The 20,033-nt window shown below is 43.8% G+C and overlaps 1 protein-coding gene across 1 annotated transcript in view; it reads right to left on the bottom strand.

The window, feature by feature from the left end:
• Window positions 1-20,033, bottom strand: part of LOC149154492 (uncharacterized) — a 342,939-nt gene that overhangs the window by 115,054 nt on the left and 207,852 nt on the right. The window contains exon 7 of the mRNA XM_089438702.1: window positions 18,829-18,880. Coding sequence (XP_089294828.1) covers window positions 18,829-18,880 — 52 coding nt within the window. The remainder of the gene's footprint in view (window positions 1-18,828; window positions 18,881-20,033) is intronic.

Raw genomic sequence — 20,033 nt, 5'->3', positions numbered from 1 at the left:
GTTTAATGTTAACTAAAATGTTTTATGTGCTATTTGTTTGCTAGGTGTTTATATGGAACAAATCACATGTAGGCCAATGTAGGATATTTAATTTTTAATATGTTGTAAGCTCCTTTTTGTGTCCTTGAACAAATGTCTAGGTTTGTGGAAGACTCCTTGGATCAGCGCTACGTAAATTGCTACTAGCCTCAACTACAACCTTTTTTATTACAATAAAATTTATGCAACCAAGTTTAATTTCCTTATTTTATCCTAAAAAATCCCTAAAATAATATTAAATTATGATGACAAGTTGGATAGGTTACAAGGTGACCCTCAAATATAGCTAACTTCATGATAAAACATAAAAATAGCCTCAATTAGCTCCCATGTGAGAGCCAAATTCCCTCCAAAAGTGACATCCTCCTCCAAAAGGTGTCTTTTCAAGAAAGGAGCAATGGATGGCCCCAAGGGGTGCATCTCATCCCAAAGGTCACATCTCCTCATCAAATGAATGTCTAATCATCAAGCAAGGATCTGTCACCTAAACATCTTCCACAAATGTGCCCACATCATCAATCCTGTTGGTTTGGGGTAGCATCGGATGTGCTCTAGCCACCAAAATTGGTGGAGAGGCTAAAGAACATGAGATCTCCAATACCCAGAAATGGTTTGGGCAGATTCTAAACAGTTTGGGAAATATTAAAATAATTATTATTTTTTATGGAGTCCCTAAGTCTAAACTTAGGAAAAACAAAATATTAATGTGAATTAATATAAAACTGTGTTAGAAGGGTCCAAAAGTCATGGATCAAGCTATAGTTAATCTTAGCCGTTGATTAGGGACTTAATCTCGGCCGTTGAATTGTCAACGAGAAAAGTATAAGAGGAGGCTTGAAGGTCGCTTGGAGAACACACCAAGTTGATCAAGAATTCGATTTTCTAAGGCAGGGCTTGCCAAGGAAATCGAAAGAGTGATCAGAGTTGCAGCTGAGGGGCAATGAATACAAAAGCAGAGAGGCAGAGATAGCACCAGGAGGATCATTGCAGAAATCAGGAGAGAGGGACGCAAAGCCAGCCAGAGGTTCACACAGAGCCAGCCAGTGTTGAAATTTAGTACCGGAGGACAGGTGGTTCCCTAAGGCTTTGATCTTTGGCCTAGGGAAAAGTGTCCAAAAGAATTTAATTTTTCTCCTAAAGTAACTTTATAATTTTTTATAAAGTTAAATCTAATTTGAAAGTGACTTTAAGTGATAAAGTTACTAAGTCTAATTTTAAAGTGACTTTTATAAAGTCAATGAAAAATTAGAAAGGAAAAGTGACTTTGGAAATAAATGACTAAGTGGGTCTTTATTAAAGTGGGGTGAATTAAAAAATAGAAAGCGAGATTTAAATGAGCATTTAATCTCAGCCATTGATCTAAATCTATTTCAGCCATTGGATTTAGGGATCACCCAAAAGTCATTTAGGGTTGGGTTAAGGGAGGAAAAGGAGGAAAAAGATCATTCATTCTTTCATGAGCAGATTGGGAGAAGGAGAGCAAGAGAGCAAAGGAGATTTCTGGACAAGGAGGAGAAAGAGGCAGCAGTTTGGCACACATACCAAGGCAGCACTTCAGCAAATCCGTACAGCTCAAAGAACAAGCAGAAAAAGGCAGATTTAGTGAGCAAAACAGTGAAAAAATTGATTTTCAGCACGAATATCGAGGAGGCGATTTTCTGCACGAATTTCGAGGTCTGTCCGTACAAGTCCGTACGGCCGTCCGTACAGTCCGTACAGTCCGTACAGCTCGTACAGCCATTTTCCAGATTGTCTGTTAGCTGAAAAACAGATAAGTTTGCTTGCTGGAAAAATTTCTGTTTTGCTGATTTTTTGCTGAAAAATTTTCTCTCTATAAAAGGCATTTTCCAGAAATAAAGAAGAGCTCTCAAACTGGTTTTCCCCAAGAGTTGTAGGGGGTTTTTCCAGGGTCAAGTTGACCAAAAATCACTGAGTTTAAATGTGTTTTAATGGCTGTTTTTAATTGCTGATTTTTATTTCTGCAATTTCCAGCACTCTGAAAAATTTCCAGAATTTGTGTTTTCAACAATATTTATTTTTTCAGTCTGTTAAATGTATGGCTATGGGAATGGGCATTTAACTACATGGGAGAAATAAGGTGACACTGAAAACCGGGGTGGGAAAACAGAAAATTTTTACATGGTATCAGAGCTTGAGTGCTGAAGGGCAGTTTGGGACAGCAAAAGGAAAAAATACAGCTGCTGATTTTTTCACTCAGAAAATTCCAGCAAGCTGATTTTTCATAAACAGCAGTTTTATCTTTACCACAGCAGTGCTATTTTTCAGTTTTAGGACAGCAAGATGTCATTGGGATTGAGGGTGGAGGATAGGTTGGATGGGCATACAAATTACAGCGTTTGGAAGGAGAGAATGCAGAGTATCTTTGAGGAGGCAGAAGTCTGGGATATCATGGTGCATACAGCACAGCACCCTGTTGTTGTGCCTACTGATGCAACTCAGTTGACAGCTTATAATAAAAAGAACAACAAGGGTAAGAGGTTGATTCTAGACGGAATCAAAGACCATTGCATTCCTCATGTGAGAGGAAAGAGCAATGCCCATGAGATGTGGACAGCATTGTCCAATCTCTACCAGAGTACCAATGAGAACCGGAAGATGGTCCTGAAGGAGAAGCTGAAGAACATTAAGATGGGGAATGATAGTGCAGCTGGATATCTCACAAAGATTACCAATGTGAGAGATGAGTTGGCAGCGATTGGAGAGGCCATTCCATCCACTGAGTTGGTGCGTATTGCAGTGAATGGCCTCCCCCGTTCATGGTTGAACTTTGCTGATGGGGTTTGTGCACGTGAGACCCTTCCCACATGGGAGAGGTTTTGGGATGATTGCATTCAGACAGGGATCAGGAAAGGACAGCTTGGGGCAGCCAAGCCAGTTGAGCAGGATGAGGATGTAGCACTGGTGGCAGGAGGCAAGAAAGGCAAAGGGAAGAAGCAGGCTTCCACAAGCGGTGGTGGAGGCAAAGGCAAAGGTAAAGGTAAACAGGGTAACTCACAGAAGGACTATTCCAAGGTGAAGTGTTGGAATTGTCAGAAGATGGGACACTATGCAGTTGTGTGTCCGGAGAAGAAGAAGAAGAAGGGGAAGAACCAGGACGTGGCAGCTTCAGCAAAGATTGAGGACTTTGCAGGTCGTTTTGACCAGGATTTTGCATTCACTACATGTGAGTCCTCTAGTGCAGGATCACCAGCCACACAGGTTCAGAGGGAGCATGCTTTTCCCTCGATTAGTGGAGCATCTACAGGTATCTGGTATGTGGACAGTGGGGCTTCACGCCACATGACAGGAGTCCGGGAGTACTTCTCAGAGCTTTCAGAGAGTGGCACTGATATTGAGGTAGTACTCGGTGATGACAGAGTTGTTAGAGCAGTCGGGGTGGGTACACTGACATTTCAGAGGGAGTCCAGACCTCCCTTGAAAGTGTCAGATGTTCTTTATGTGCCAGGGATGAGAAAGAACCTCATATCCGTCTCAGCTTTGGAGGACAGAGGATATGAGGTACTGTTCAGGGGAGGACAGGTGTTGATGTATCCCAAGGGCACTCCAGCTGATTCAGCTAGAGTGATAGGTGTACGCCATGCAAAGGTGTACAAGTTTGCATTCCAGCCCCTTTTGGCATTGAGCAGTAGTACCGACAGCAGAGCTAGCAGTTCTGAGCTGTGTGAGATTTGGCACCGCAGGATGGGGCACATGTCTCATGGAGCCTTGAGGACATTGCGGGAGATCACTACAGGTGTGCCAGATTTCAGTACTGATCACCATGATACTTGCAGAGGTTGTGCGATGGGCAAGTTTGCCAAATCCCCTTTTCCCAGCAGTGACAGCAGAGCGACGGGGATACTTGATTTGATTCATTCCGATGTGAGGGGTCGGATGTCTCATGTTTCCTTGAGTGGATATGAGTACTATGTCTTATTCATTGATGATCACTCCAGGAGGACCTGGATTTATTTCTTGAAGACCAAGAGTGAGGTCTTCAAGCGGTTTCAGGAGTTCAGAGCTCTTGTGGAGACACAGACAGGTCGGAAGATCAAGTCCCTGAGGTCGGACAATGGAGGAGAGTACACCCTTGGAGAGTTTGTTGACTATTGTGCGGAGGCAGGCATTAGGAGGGAGTTCACTGTTCCTTACAACCCCCAGCAGAACGGGGTTGCAGAGAGGAAGAACAGATCCATCATAGGGGCTGCTAAAACCATGTTACATGATCAGGGGTTGCCATTGTTCTTGTGGGCAGAGGCCTGCAACACAGCTGTTTACTTGCAGAACAGGAGTCCGCATCGTGCCTTGGGGCACATGACTCCGGAGGAGGCTTTCTCTGGGAAGAAGCCTGATCTTGGTCATCTTCATATCTTTGGATGCATTACATACTCCTATATACCCAAGGAGAAGAGAACCAAACTAGAGCCCACCGCAGAGAAGGGTATCTTTGTGGGCTACAGTGAGACCTCAAAGGCCTTTCGGATTTACATTCCTGCACAGAGGAGAGTTGTTGTCAGACGGGATGTGAAGTTCGAGGAGGACAGGGCCTTTAGGAGGTCACGGGAGTTAGAGTATCTGGATCAGCCAGACCCTCAGCAGCAGTTGAGTCAGTCGCAGGGATCCAGTGGGCAGGGATCAGGAGGATCCGGAGGTACATCTATGAGGATGTCAGGTCCATCAGTGAGCAATGGCTCGCCGAGCCAGAGGGGTGGTGCTCAGGGCAGCATGCAGAGCAGTTCACAAAGCAGTTCACTAGGGAGTCCACTGATGGACAGTTCACACGGTACCTCAGCTTCTACAGGTTCAGGTGCAGGCAGGAGGACAGCAGACAGACAGTCAGGAGTTCAGGCTACTGATGGTGATGAGGAGGAGGAGTTTCATTCTCCTATGGGAGAAGCATGCTCAGGGAAGAGGAAGCCCAAGTGGCTTCAGGACACCTTGAGAGATGCCACATCTGTTGCTGAGCCGAAGAGGCCGGTCAGAGAGAGTAGACCACCTGAGAGGTTTTGTAGTTATATGGCGATGGTTACCAGCATCCTTGACTCTGAGCCTTCTAGCTATGAGGAGACAGCTAGCCAGCAGGTCTGGAGAGAGGCCATGCAGGAGGAGTATTCTTCTATCATGAAGAATGATGTTTGGGAGGTGGTGCCGAGGCCTGAGGGAAAATCCGTGGTTACTTCCAGATGGCTTTACAAGGTAAAGCATGCTGCAGATGGCAGCATTGAGAAATTCAAAGCGAGGTTTGTGGCTAGAGGGTTCTCCCAGGTAGAGGGAGTTGATTATGAGGAGACCTTCGCTCCCGTGGCTCGATATACTTCGATCCGCTCCATTATATCGATAGCAACAGAGATGGGTTGGAAGATCCACCAGATGGATGTGAAGACCGCATTTCTCAATGGCTTCATACAGGAGGAGGTGTACATTGAGCAGCCACAGGGCTTTGAGGTGCATGGGAAGGAGTCCCATGTGTGCAGATTGAAGAAGGCCCTTTATGGCCTGAAGCAAGCTCCCAGAGCTTGGTACTCCAGGATAGATGCATACTTGCAGGGGATGGGTTTCACAAAGAGTGAGGCAGATCCGAACCTTTACTTTATTGTGATTGGTGAGGAGCCTCTCATTCTGGTGCTGTATGTGGATGACTTGATCATTACAGGTGCAGAGAGACTCATAGAGCACTGCAAGAGAGATCTTGCGGCGGAGTTTGAGATGAAGGACATCGGCTTGATGCATTACTTTTTGGGTTTGGAGGTGTGGCAGGAGGAGGGGCATTTCTTCCTGGGGCAGGGGAAGTATATTGTGGACATCCTTAGCAGATTCCACATGGAGGATTGTAGACCCATGTCGACACCGATGATCACCAACTGGAAGAAGCTTCATGCTTCGGATTCCGAGTTGGTGGATCCCACATTGTACAGGCAGCTGATTGGTTCCTTGATGTATTTGGTCAACACTAGACCAGATATCTGTTTTGCAGTCAACACGATGAGTCAGTTTATGTGTGAGCCTAGGAAGGTTCACTGGGTGGCTGCAAAACACATTTTGCGGTACTTGCAGGGGACAGTGGATTATGGTCTGGACTACAGGCAGGGAGATGGAGTGAGATTGGCAGGATACACTGATTCTGATTGGGCAAGTTGTGCTTCTGATAGGAAGAGCACTTCAGGGTGTTGTTTTGGGTTGGGTTCAGCAGTAGTGTCATGGTTCAGCCGGAAGCAGCAGTCAGTAGCACTGAGTTCAGCGGAAGCAGAGTATATGGCAGCCAGTCTAGCTAGTTGTGAGGCCATCTGGCTTCGCAAGATGTTGTTTGGCTTATTTGGTCAGCCGTTGAGACCTTCAGTGATTTACTGTGATAATCAGAGTTGCATTAAACTCACGGAGAATCCAGTATTTCATGACAGGTCAAAGCATATCGGGATCAGATATCATTTCATCAGAGACTATGTTCAGAAGGGAGCTGTGAAGCTTGAGTATATTTCCACTGATGAGCAGGTTGCAGATATTCTTACCAAAGCCTTACCACGGGGCAAGCATGTCTACTTCAGAGACAAGATGGGTGTGGTGAGGAACACCTTCCTCGGTAAGAGGGAGTGTTGAAATTTAGTACTGGAGGACAGGTGGTTCCCTAAGGCTTTGATCTTTGGCCTAGGGAAAAGTGTCCAAAAGAATTTAATTTTTCTCCTAAAGTAACTTTATAATTTTTTATAAAGTTAAATCTAATTTGAAAGTGACTTTAAGTGATAAAGTTACTAAGTCTAATTTTAAAGTGGCTTTTATAAAGTCAATGAAAAATTAGAAAGGAAAAGTGACTTTGGAAATAAATGACTAAGTGGGTCTTTATTAAAGTGGGGTGAATTAAAAAATAGAAAGTGAGATTTAAATGAGCATTTAATCTCAGCCATTGATCTAAATCTATTTCAGCCATTAGATTTAGGGATCACCCAAAAGTCATTTAGGGTTGGGTTAAGGGAGGAAAAGGAGGAAAAAGATCATTCATTCTTTCATGAGCAGATTGGGAGAAGGAGAGCAAGAGAGCAAAGGAGATTTCTGGACAAGGAGGAGAAAGAAGCAGCAGTTTGGCACACATACCAAGGCAGCACTTCAGCAAATCCGTACAGCTCAAAGAACAAGCAGAAAAAGGCAGATTTAGTGAGCAAAACAGTGAAAAAATTGATTTTCAGCACGAATATCGAGGAGGCGATTTTCTGCACGAATTTCGAGGTCTGTCCGTACTAGTCCGTACGACCGTCCGTACAGTCCGTACGGTTCGTACATCCGTACGTCCGTACAGTCCGTACATATGTACGGTCCGTACAGCTCGTACAGCCATTTTCCATATTGTCTGTTAGCTGAAAAACAGATAAGTTTGCTTGCTGGAAAAATTTCTGTTTTGCTGATTTTTTGCTGAAAAATTTTCTCTCTGTAAAAGGCATTTTCCAGAAATAAAGAAGAGCTCTCAAACTGGTTTTCCCCAAGAGTTGTAGGGGGTTTTTCCAGGGTCAAGTTGACCAAAAATCACTGAGTTTAAATGTGTTTTAATCGCTGTTTTTAATTGTTGATTTTTATTTCTGCAATTTCCAGCACTCTGAAAAATTTCCAGAATTTGTGTTTTCAGCAATATTTATTTTTTCAGTCTGTTAAATGTATGGCTATGGGAATGGGCATTTAACTACATGGGAGAAATAAGGTGAAACTGAAAACCGGGGTGGGAAAACAGAAAATTTTTACAGCCAGGGCTCACGCAGAGGCAGCCAGGAGCTGCGCAGTGCCTAAGAGAGCCAGTATGGGTGATGCAGAGGCTCTAAGGGCTGATGCAGTGCCTCCAGACGCTGACGCAGGGCAAGCTAGGGTGATGTTGGGCAGACGTTGGGCCAGAAAGGGCTGACGCAGTCCTTAAAGACTGACACTGGGGTTTTCGTGGGGCAGATTGGAGCTGAGAGTTGTCGGAGTGTTTATCCAGGGTTTGAGTTGGAACGTCTGTCTTCAACTGAGAGGTATTATTGCCGAGATTATTCTCTGTTGGGTGAGCCGGTTTTGGCACCTAGATTGTATTCAGAAACTGCTTAATAATTAAAACCCTCAAATAGTTGCACTGGTTTTCCCGCATTGGGTTTTCCCGGGGATATTGGTCTAAAAACAACGGTGCCACTTGTTTGCTTGTTTTGTTTCCTTCAGTTGATGATCTGTAATGTGTTGAGCATGTATTTATTTTCAATATTTACATGGTAAATAACTTGTTAATTAATCAAAAAAAGTAGGCAGAAATAAATTAGAAAAGTACATGAATGGTTTCTAATAGTTAGACTTAGAAATTCCAACATGGTATCGAAGCGTGGTTGCAGATCGCAGGAGAACAAAGGACATCAGCCGAGCAGAGCAACAGCAGCAGAAAACAGTTGTCTCGAGTGACAGAAGTTGTTCCTAGCAGAGAAGCAGCAAGGAAGGGGTGACGTAGTGCCTGCGTCATCAAGTTTGAGCCGGGAAGGGGATCGACGTAGTGGTAGAGGGGAGCAGACTCGACCTACGCAGTGCCCGGTCATCTTTCTTAGTCAAGAAGGATTGGCGCCCATGTCCAGGAGGTGCGGATTTTGTTGGTGTCATGATTGCGCAGAGCCTAGAAGCTAAAACCTTCAGTTTGTTGGAGCTTAGGGTGCTATGGGTAAGTTGCAGAGTGAAGCTCGTGGGGCACTGTAGTCAGAACAGTACCTAATAGGGCAAGACCAAGGAGGAGGGAGTTGCTACTGTGGATTTCTAGCCAAGAAATCTGGATCAGTGGTGCAGCTGCACTAACGATCGGAGTGGAAATCGAGACTCAGAGGGAGTCACACCAAGAACTTCCAGGAGGGAAGTAGAGGAGCAGCGAGATGGCAGTGAACGAGGTAAGAGACCAGGACAGATTGGACGGAACCTCAAACTTCGTAGTCTAGAAGGCCAGGATCTTATCTGTTCTAGACAGGAACCATCTCAAGAAATTCGCCTTGAGGACAATAGTGGTCCCTGTTGACCCGACTGATAACGATAGGTACTAGGATGCAATGGCGAGGGCCAAGAGCATCATCCTTGACGGGGTCAAGGACCATGTGGTACCACATATTTCCGAGAAGAATACAACAAATGAGATGTGGGAGGCCCTAACAAAGTTGTATCAACATACTTCCGTGCAGAGGAAGATGCTACTAGAAAATTAGCTGCAGTCATACCAGATGCAGAAGGGAGAACAGATTGACACCTTCCTCGATCGATTAACGGAGATCCGAGATCAGCTGACTTCCATAGGGGCCACGCAGGCGGCCCTTCCAGATTGCGAGGAAATGTGGGTGGATCTTCGCCAAGAAGAGATCAAAACGCTGACCAATGCAGGAAGAAGCAGCAAGGGGGTTAGAATCAAAGAGGAGGAGGTGGATGTTGCCCTAGCATCTTAGAGAAAGCAGGAGAAATGGAAGAAGAAGGACCTCTCCAAGGTCAAATGCTTCACTGTGGGGAACTGGGTCATTATGCGACCCAATGTCCAAGGAAGAAGAGCAAGGGAGAGTCTTTCGGGACCAGGGCTGCGCTAGCAAGGGCAGAGAAGGAAGTGGAGACAGATGATGACTATGCCATGAGTGCTCACACGCCACTTGAGCGGAAGTGGGGAGACATCGAGCTATAGTCAGACTGACTATAAACGATGAGGGGCAAGATCCTCGAGGTACCCAGCCTCTTGGATTATACCATGCTACAGGAGGCTCGAAGAGGAGTAGCAGTATTGGCGAATGTCAGTAGAGATGGATGCGGATGGAGCGATATAGGGAGCTACAGTGCAGGATTCCCAGGACAACATGAGGCAACAGTGCAAGATGCATGGAGTTGTTGCAGCAGCGCAGAGGTCAGAGAAAGGGTACTTGTCAACGACAGAAGGAGTGTCAGCATTGAGGGTGTCTCTAGCCTGACAGAGATGTCAAAGTTGGGAGATCAGTTACTTACTTCTCAGTAACTGAGTTGCAGTGCAGCAGTTAGCATTGGCAGTGCTATGGGCAACACGATGCAGCGTGATGAGAGGAGCTGACGTACAGACGCAGCAGTGGCAGTCAGAGCCATGGGTAGCAATACATGATGCAGCGGTGCAGTGGATTTTGGGCAGCAGGCCTAGCATCAGCACAGGGACCGATGTCGGATGATCAGGGTGATGCTCAGTGAGGAGTATTACTAAAGCACAGTCCTCACTCAGAGGGAGTGTTGATTTGTGGTAGCATAGGATGTGCTTTAGCCACGAAAATTAGTGGAGAGGCTAAAGCACATGAGATCTCCAATACCCATAAATGATTTGGGCAGATTCTAAACAGTTTGGGAGATATTAAAATAATTAATATTTTTAATGGAGTCCCTAAGTCTAAACTTAGGGAAAATAAAATATTAATGCGAATTAATATAAAACTGTGTTAGAAGGGTCCAAAAGTCAGGGATCAAGCCAGAGTTAATCTTAGTTGTTGATTAGAGACTTAATCTTGGCCATTGAATTGTCAACAGGAAAAGTATAAGAGGAGGTTTGAGGGTCACTTGGAGAACACACTGAGTTGATCAAGAATTCGATTTTAGGGGGCAGGGCTTGCTGAGTAAATCAAAAGAGTGATCAGAGTTGCAGCTAAGGGGCAGTGAATATAGAAGCAGAGAGGCAGAGATAGTACCAGGAGGATCAGTACAGAAGCTGGGGGAGAGGGACGTAGAGCCAGCCAGAGGTTCACGTAGAGCCAGCTAGGGCTCACGCAGAGGCAGACAGGAGCTGCGCAGTGCCTCAAAGAGCCAGCATGGGTGATGCAGAGGCTCTAAGGGCTGACGTAGTGCCTCCAGAGACTGACACAGGGCGAGCTAGGGTGACGCTGGGCAGACATTGGGACAAAAAGGGCTAACGCAGTCCCTAGAGGCTGACGCTGGGTTTTTCGTGGGGCAGATTGGAGCTGAGAGTTGTCGGAGTGTTTATCCGGGGTTTCAGCAGGAACATCTGTCTCCAACTGACAGGTACTACTGCAGAGATTATTCTCTGTTGGGTGAGCCAGTTTTGGCACCCATATTGTATTCAGAAACTGTTTAATAATTAAAACCCTTAGATAGTTGCACTAGTTTTCCCGCATTAGGTTTTTCCAGGGACATTGGTCCAAAATCAACAATGTCACTTGTGTTCTTGTTTTGTTTCCTTCAGTTGATGATCTGTAATGTGTTGAGCATGTACTTGTATTTATTTTCAATATTTACATGATAAATAACTTATTAATTAATCAGAACAAGTAGGTAGAAATAAATGAGAAAAGTACATGAAGGGCTTCTAATATTTAGACTTAGAAATTCCAACAAATCCCAGCATCATGAAGAGGATGCCATAATGCTAGGGCATGGCATTATCATGGATAACAGTGTACCATCCCCTCCAAAGGGGTCTCATGTCATCATCATCATCAAACATCCTCAAAAACGGGCAACGCCCATCAAGTAGGTACAATGCCAACCTAGGAGCATCATATCAACTCTAGAGTACATCAATGCTCAAGGAAACGTCCTAGCTCTAGTGGGCAACATCCAATGTCTTGGAGGTCGGTGGCAGTGTCATCCACTATGCTCAAGCATCCCATGGTCAATGTTCCTCAATAAGAGTCCAAAGTCTTCTATCAAGGTTCCTTGTGCAATCATCAAGTGGGTAGGTTGTGCTCTCTAAAATGTCGAAGAAGCATCATATAATCCCTCATGACTCATGAGACAACAACTATACGCAGGAGTAAACATCTAACACATACTCACAAAATCAAGTGAGACCAACACTATGGGTGCAAGAACCATAAGATTATCAGAGGAGGCCATATTTAATGTAAAAGGCATCAAAGTGCTTTACACAAGCATCATCCTCAAATGTCGTTCTAACTTATGATTTGTAAACATGTTACCTTGTTTAAGTATGGGAGGTATATCACAAGGCCCTATTAGGTGTTGTCAACCTTAAGAGGACGAACAATTGATAGGCCAATGGTTTAAGAAGATACGTGTAAAAGTGTCATGAACTAAGGTATACTTCATGGAGGGTGTCATTGTCTTATATTGAGCTATGAAGTTCACAACATCTTTGAGTGTTATAATGTGAAGAGGGACCAAACATGGGGGCTTGAGTTACCCCTTTCCTCAGATTATTTTTACCACCCCTCTTTTGCACCTTTCTCATCATTATTTTACATATATAACTTGGGTTACAAGCTTTCATTCATTATCAACCCCTTAAAGATGAAAAAGTTCTTTGTTCATTGGGGTTGGGATATCCAAAGTTCCTTTCATTTAAATAGTTCATGATTTAGTGAGGAACTAGGTGAGGGCTAATGAGGAAGGTAGAGCTCAAGCTAGGCATTTGTCCATGCACTTTCTTTTATCCCTGCCACATTTTCGCATTCTAATATTTGGCTCATGCTTTTTCTTTTCTTTCTACTACATACATTGACCTCTTAGGACAAAGTTTCCAAGCCCCTACTCACATGATGATGAAAACAGGGAACCAACACTAGCAACAAATAGCAATCACCCTGAAGATGGGATGTGGATATATGGTGGAAGATGGAAGTGTTAAGTATAGAAATCATGGAGGTTACCATTGTTGATTTGGGGTAGCATCAGATGTGCTCTAGCCACGAAATTTGGTGGAGAGGTTGGGGCAAATGAGATATCCAATACCTAGAAAGGGTTTGGGCAAATTCTAAACAGTTCAGGAGATATTAAAATAATTAATATTTTTAATGGAGTCCCTAAGTCTAAACTTAGGGAAAATAAAATATTAATGTGGATTAATATGAAACTGTGTTAGAATGGTCCAAAAGACATGGATCAAGCCAGATCTAATCTTAGCCGTTGATTAGGAACTTAATCTCCGTTGTTGATATGTCAACAGGAAAAGTATAAGAGGAGGCTTGAGGGTCACTTGGAAAAGACACCAGAGTGATCAGTCATTCTATTCTCTAGAGCGGGGTTTGCTAAGAGAGATAGAATTAGTGATCGGGAGTTGCAGCCGAGGGGCATTGAGTACAGAGAGACAAAGAGGCAAAGATAGTGCCGGGAGAGCAGCACAATAGCCGGGGAGAGTGACGCAGAGCCAGCCAGGGCTCACGCAGAGCCAGCTGGGAGCTGCGCAGAGCCTCAAAGAGGCTAGCGTTGCTGACGCAAAGGGCCAAAGGGCTAACGCAGGGCCTCCTAAGGCTGACGCAGACCCATCCGGGGTGACGCAGGGCCAGCACTGGGCAGAGAGGGGCTAACGCAGTCTAGAGAGGGATTGACGCTGGGGCTTCTGGCGGAGATTGGTGCTGAATAGCTGCTGGAAGGATTATCCGGGGTTTCAGCCAGGAGATTTGTCAGAAACTGAGAGTTATTACTGCCAAGGAAATTCTCTGTTGGGTAGGCCAGTTTCGGCACCCAGATTGTACTCTGATATTGCTTAATAAGAAAACCCTCAGATAGCTGCACCGGTTTTCCCACATTAGGTTTTTTCGGGGACATTGGTCCAAAAATAATGGTGTCATATGGTGTGATTGTTTTTGTTTCTTTTAGTTGTTGATCTGTAATATGTTGAGCATGCACTAGTGTTTATTTTCAGTATTTACATTGTAAATAACTTGTTAAGTAACATAACAAGTAGGTAGGAATAAATCAGATAAAGTGCATAAAGGGTTTCTAACTAAGTAGACTTAGAAACTTCAACATGGTATCAGAGGGTGATTGCAGATCACAGGAGGACTAAGGACATCAGCCGAGTGGAGCAATAGCAGCAGAAAACAGTTGTCCTGAGGTGACAGAAGTTGTTTCTAGCAAAGCAGCAACAAGGGAAGGGTGACACAGTGTTTGTGTCATCAAGGGTGAGCAGGGAAGAGGCAGCACAGAGGCTAAGGAAGGCAAAGGGAGCCTCACGCAGAGCCACGCAAGAGCTGGGAGGGCTGACGCAGTTGGCCGAGGAGGTTGGGTTGCTGGTGCCGGGATTGCGCAAAGCCTAAGAGCTCTCACCTTCAGGTTGCTGGGGTTTAGAAGGTTGTGGGAATATTGCAGAGTGGAGCTGGTGAGGTACTGTAGTGAGAACAGTACTTGACAAAGAAAGGCCAAGAGGAGGGAGTTGCTACCGAAGGATTCTAGCCGAGGAACTCGGATCAGTGGTGCGGTTGCACAAGACGATCAGAGTAGGGGGCATCTTGACAGTAGTAGAAGGATTTCCAAGAGGGAAATCGGGACTCAGAGGGAGTCTAGAAGAGAAATTCCACACGGGAAGTAGAGACTCAGAGGAGTCGAATAGAGAACTTCCAGGAGGGAAGTAGAAGAGCATCATGGCACTACACGGAGTAAGAGACCAGGATAGACTGGACGGAGCGTCGAACTTCGCAGTCTGGAAGGCCAGAATCTTATTCGTACTTGACAGAAATCGTGTCAAGAACTTCGCCTTGAAGGTTATAGCTATCCCAGTCGACCCCAATGATAACGACAAGTACGAGGAGGCAATGGCGAGGGCCAAGAGCATCATCCTTGACGGGGTCAAGGACCATGTAGTACCACACATTGCCGAGAAGGAAATGGCATATGAGATGTGGGAGGCCCTCAAGAAATTGTACCAACATACTTCTGTGCAGAGAAGAATGTTACTTGAGAATCAGTTGAGGTCGTATCAGATGAAGAAGGGAGAACCGATTAACACCAACCTCGGAGGACTAAATGAGATCCGAGATCAGTTGACTGCTATAGAAGCCACGCCGGATCAGGAGTTGATGGTGAGGACGACCCTAAATGCAGTCTCAGAAGACTAGGAGGTATTTGTCCAAAGTATACTGCGCAGAGGGACACTTCCACCTTGGGATGAGATGTGGGCGGCTCTTCACCAGGAAGACATCAGATGGCAATCGAAGATGGATAGCAGCAGCAAGGGGATCAAAGTCAAGCAGGAGGAGGAAGATGTTGCCTTAGCATTTGAGGGAAAGCAGGAAAAGCGGAAGAAGAAGGATCTCTCCAAGATCAAGTGCTTCCACTATGGGGAGCTGGGTCATTATGCGACCCAGTGTCCAAGGACGAAGATTAAGGGAGAGTCTTCCGAGACTAAGGCAGCGCCAACAAGGGCAGAGAAGGAAGTGTTGACAGACGATGACTGTGCCATGAGTGCACACGCACCACTTGAGCAGAAGTGGGGAGACATCGAGCTGTAGTCAGGAGGACTACATGCGATGAGGGGCAGGATCCTCGAGGTACCTAGCCTCTTGGATTAGACCTTGCTACAGGAGCCTCGATGAGGCGTAGCAGGACTGGCTGAGTCGGGTAGAGACAGATGCGGATGGAGCGACAAAGAGAGCTACAGTGCAACAATCCCAAGACATCGCGAGGCTAGCAGGTTGCAGCAATGTGAGAGGCACAGGAGTGTTGCACCAGTGCAGGATGACACAGAGAGGTGTGCAACGGTGCGAGATGCAGGAAGTTGTTGCAGCAGCGCAGAGGTCAAAGAGGGAGCACTTGTCAGCGACAGAGGGAGCTTTAGCATCAGTGGGTGTCTCTAGCCCAACAGGGAGGTCAGAGCAGTGGGCAGCACGATGCAGCATGATGAGAGGAGGTGCAGTGCGGATGCAGTGCTGGGAGAAAGGACCAGCGGCAGCACAGATGCAGTGCTGGGAGAAAGGACCAGTAGCAGCACAGATGCAGAGGAGTTGTCGTACAAATGCAGCAGTGGCAGTGGCAAAACCATGGGCAGCAGTCCAGGATGCAGCAGTGTAGAGGATGTTGGGCAGGAAGGCTTAGCATCAGCACAGGTACTGATGCCGGATGATCAGAGTAATACTCAGTGAGGAGTATTGCTAGAGCACAGTCCTCGCTAAGAGGGAGTGTTGATTTGGGGTCACATCGGATGTGCTCTAGCCACGAAATTTGGTGGAGAGGTTGGGGCACACAACTTCAGGAGATATTAAAATAATTAATATTTTTAATGGAGTCCCTAAGTCTAAACTTAGGGAAAATAAAATATTAATGTGGATTAATATGAAACTGTGTTAGAATTGTCCAAAAGACATGGATCAAGCCAGATCTAATCTTAGCCATTGATTAGGGACTTAATCTTGGTCGTTGATATGTCAACAGGAAAAGTATAAGAGGAGGCTTAAGGGTCACTTGGAGAAGACACCAGAGTGATCAGTCATTCTATTCTCTAGAGCGGGGTTTGCTAAGAGAGATAGAATTAGTGATCGGGAGTTGCCGCTGAGGGGCATTGAGTACAGAGAGACAAAGAGGCAGAGAGTGCCGGGAGAGCAGCGCAGTAGCTGGAGAGAGTGACGTAGAGCCAACCAGGGCTCACATAGGGCCACGCAGAGGCAGCCGGGAGTTGCACAGAGCCTCAGAGAGGCCAGTGTTGCTGACGCAGAGGGCTAGAGGGCTGACGCAGGGCCTCCTAAGGCTGACGCAGACCCATCCGGGGTGACACAGCGCCAGCGCTGGTCAAAGAGGGGTTGACGCAATCCAGAGAGAGGCTGACGCTGGGGTTTCTGGGGCAGATTGGTGCTAAGTAGCTGCCGAAAGGATTATTCGGGTATTCAGCCAGGAGATTTGTCAGAAACTGAGAGGTATTACTACCAAGGAAATTCTCTGTTGGGTAGGCTAGTTTCGACACCCAGATTGTACTCTGATATTGCTTAATAAGAAAACCCTCAGATAGTTGCACCGGTTTTCCCACATTGGGTTTTTTCGGGGACATTGGTCCAAAAATAATGGTGTCATATGGTGTGATTGTTTCTGTTTCCTTTAGTTGCTGATCTGTATTATGTTGAGCATGCACTAGTGTTTATTTTTAGTATTTACATTGTAAATAGCTTGTTAGGTAACATAACAAGTAGGTAGGAATAAATCAGATAAAGTGCACGAAGGGTTTCTAACTAAGTAAACTTAGAAACTTCAACAACCATCATTAAAGACTCCTATTTGTGCCTCTACTGGACAATGCAACAAAGGCCTCAAGGAATGTCACATTTGACTAGGGGCAATTTATAACCACCAAGTTGAAGCAAGGGAACACATATACAATCAAATGCAGTCTATCATCCAGTTCAACCTATGATACATGCTTGAATTTCCCTAAACATGAAATGAAAGAACTTGAATACAAAAATGGTTAATATGCCTCATAATAGATGGCATGCCTTCATCAGATGAACAGGTTAGATGAAAGAATGCATTAATCAGAGAGTGGATGAGGGGCATATGAGGTTGACTATCAATGGACATGATAGGGCTACTGGCTGGCATGCTAAAACAATAGGGGGAAAATTTCTTCTAGAGGTTACACACGAGTGGGTAACTTGCCCAAAACAAAAATCCATGTGTATCCACCTCATAACCAACTCCCAAGTTCATGAAATAAGGTAGGCATTCTAGTGTCATGTGCACAAGGGTGCTATGCCTCAAAAATATGCTCAACAAGTGGAGCAACCAAGTAGAATGAACATGACTGGTGGCATGCCCTCAAATATAAGCATGAAGTAATTAAAACCATGTACCACCATGTGAAACCATGTGCAAAAAGCCAACAAATCCTCTTAAAAACCATGGGAAAACAATAGAGCGACTTAATAGAATGTTTAAGGTAGTTAGGCTTCCTCCATAAATATGGCAATATGTGATGATCCAAGGAAAACTCCATCAAACAAGGACCCCACCACCTCAAATATACCATCCAATGCTATGAATACCCGCATACACTATAGTGCTTCTCAAACAAGAAAAAGAATGTCATGAAATGTACACCAATATAGCCATTGGAAGGCTAACAACCTGGGAAAATGTGCAAATGAGGGAGGACTCCACTAGACAAGCCATTAAACATGATTAAGAATCCACTAATGAGGGAAATAGACCTCCTCTAACGAAGGAGCTCTAGCATAATCAAATGAACATACCATCTCCAAGGTAGCATGCTTTAGAGACAACAATGAGAGATGAACAAGAGTGTAAGTTGACAATTCTCACTAGAACACCTCAGCACCCACTTAGCATTCAACAAATACTATCACAACAGAAGTGTTTAGGAAAGGTGTGTACTAGTAGCATGCCCCTCCTCAAGTCAAGTGCTCCATCAAACTACTTGTACCTCTTTGACATGTGTGATCAAGATGCCAATTGAATGGTACTCCATACATATTCCAAATACCAAAAATATGGCTCAAAGGTCATCATACTTCAAACAAAACATGCTTGGGTACGTTCTTCAATCTTGATTGAATTCCTCATGCTTTATGAGGGGTAATAGGAGGTTTTAACTGACCATATAATATTTTCTTTAAGCAAGGGAGCCTTCTACTGCACATATATTATGTGCTTGACCATTAGATGACTTTAATTTTTTAGATTGTCTAGTAGATCTAGGTTCATGCTAGCCTTATTATTCAAGTTTCTTATATCTGTGTTTCGAACTTAAGAAGGTAGACTATGACATTAAAGCTATGCTTTGTACTCATTCTCCTAAATAATAATAGGATCTTTACTTGTAATCTTTTGCTTACTACTTCAAATGAAACTTATTATTGACCATTTTATTACTAGAAAATGTACGTAATTGAAAGGCATTGCATCTTTTTGTCAATAATAAAGAATTATTAATAGAATCATTACCACAAAACTTCAAATGTGTTCTACACTACTGGGTGAATCGTTGTTCATCTCCAAGCATGAAGTAACAAGCATAATAACTTCATTGTTTCAATATTTTATACATGTGATACAATTGCAAAAGACATCAATCTCTAATTAAAAGGGTAAGCCAAAGGTAAGAAACAAACTCACAGCGCCTGCATTCCAGTTAATTGACCTAAGAGCATTACGCTCAAAAATGCTTCTGAATAAAAGTTAAGAGAAATTTGACTGCTTCATATACCAAAAACAAAACAGCACTCTTACTATTTTTAGAGCCAATAATATCTAATGCATAGTCATTTCTTAACATTTGTCATTTTTTATTTGTACAGAGACTAATAAAAACAAATTACCAGCATATGCCATCTTGAACATGGATGAAAAGCAATATTGCAAAGAAAATGAAAACTAATTCAGAAAGGTTAAGAAATGATAAAAAATTATGTTGTGAAAATTGTCAAAAAATTTCAAATGGAACATGTATAGATTTACATCCAATATTAAGGATCTAAACTTGAATAAATCACACACCACTATAAATTTCAACAAGGGATTTTCATGATGCATTCTACTTTTAGAGATTGCATCGACCTTGAAAATGAAGAGGGGGCAAAAAAGGGAGTCAAGAATGTAAGTGCACCAAAATTATTTTGCTTGCTACAATAATAGCTAGTGATTCGCAGTACTTTTTCTATTTCTAGGAAACAATGTAATCAAAACAATTTTTTATACAAAAATGTGTGAGAAATGCCTGAAAACTTTTCACAAGCATTTCCTGAAAATGTCATTTCCTTTTATCCATATGGGCATTAAAAAAATAATAATAGAGTCAAATAAATTCATACGCTCACATTTAGATTCCTATAGGGAGCTACCTTTTCACATTTTGCTCCAAGAAGTATAAAATTGACTATTAGATTAGAAGTCGTACATATGAAGCCGTATAAATGAGGAAGAAGCTATGCATCATCATATCCGTACATTATTAATGCAACATTTATATCATTAAATTCATTATTACAACCATTTTCATGATTTTTATAGTAAGTATTTAAAAAATTATAAGCATACATGTGTTTGTATGGCTTCCCTCTTTCTTGAAAACTTGGAAATGTTGTTTCTAAAATCCATACTGCTTTCCCTGTTCCAGGTGACATGGACATGAAAAATAAACCATAAAGCTTATATTTTCTCAATAGTGGATAAAAGAATACAGTTAAGATCCATGGGACAAAATATCAATCTGTTGTAACTCTTTATAAACCTAGGAGTTGGAATATCTATTTGATAATCTAAGATGCATAAATTAATACTACGTTGAAAATGAAAATGACTAAGAGAAGGGTCTAGTTACC

The sequence above is a fragment of the Pinus tabuliformis genome, chromosome 9, assembly GCF_031772625.1.
Source record: "Pinus tabuliformis cultivar Carrire ecotype Pingquan chromosome 9, CPIR1, whole genome shotgun sequence".
In the NCBI taxonomy this organism is placed as follows: Eukaryota; Viridiplantae; Streptophyta; class Pinopsida; order Pinales; family Pinaceae; genus Pinus; species Pinus tabuliformis.
The sequence above is the reverse complement of the archived record's forward strand: the minus strand, read 5'-3'. Positions and strand labels throughout refer to the sequence as shown.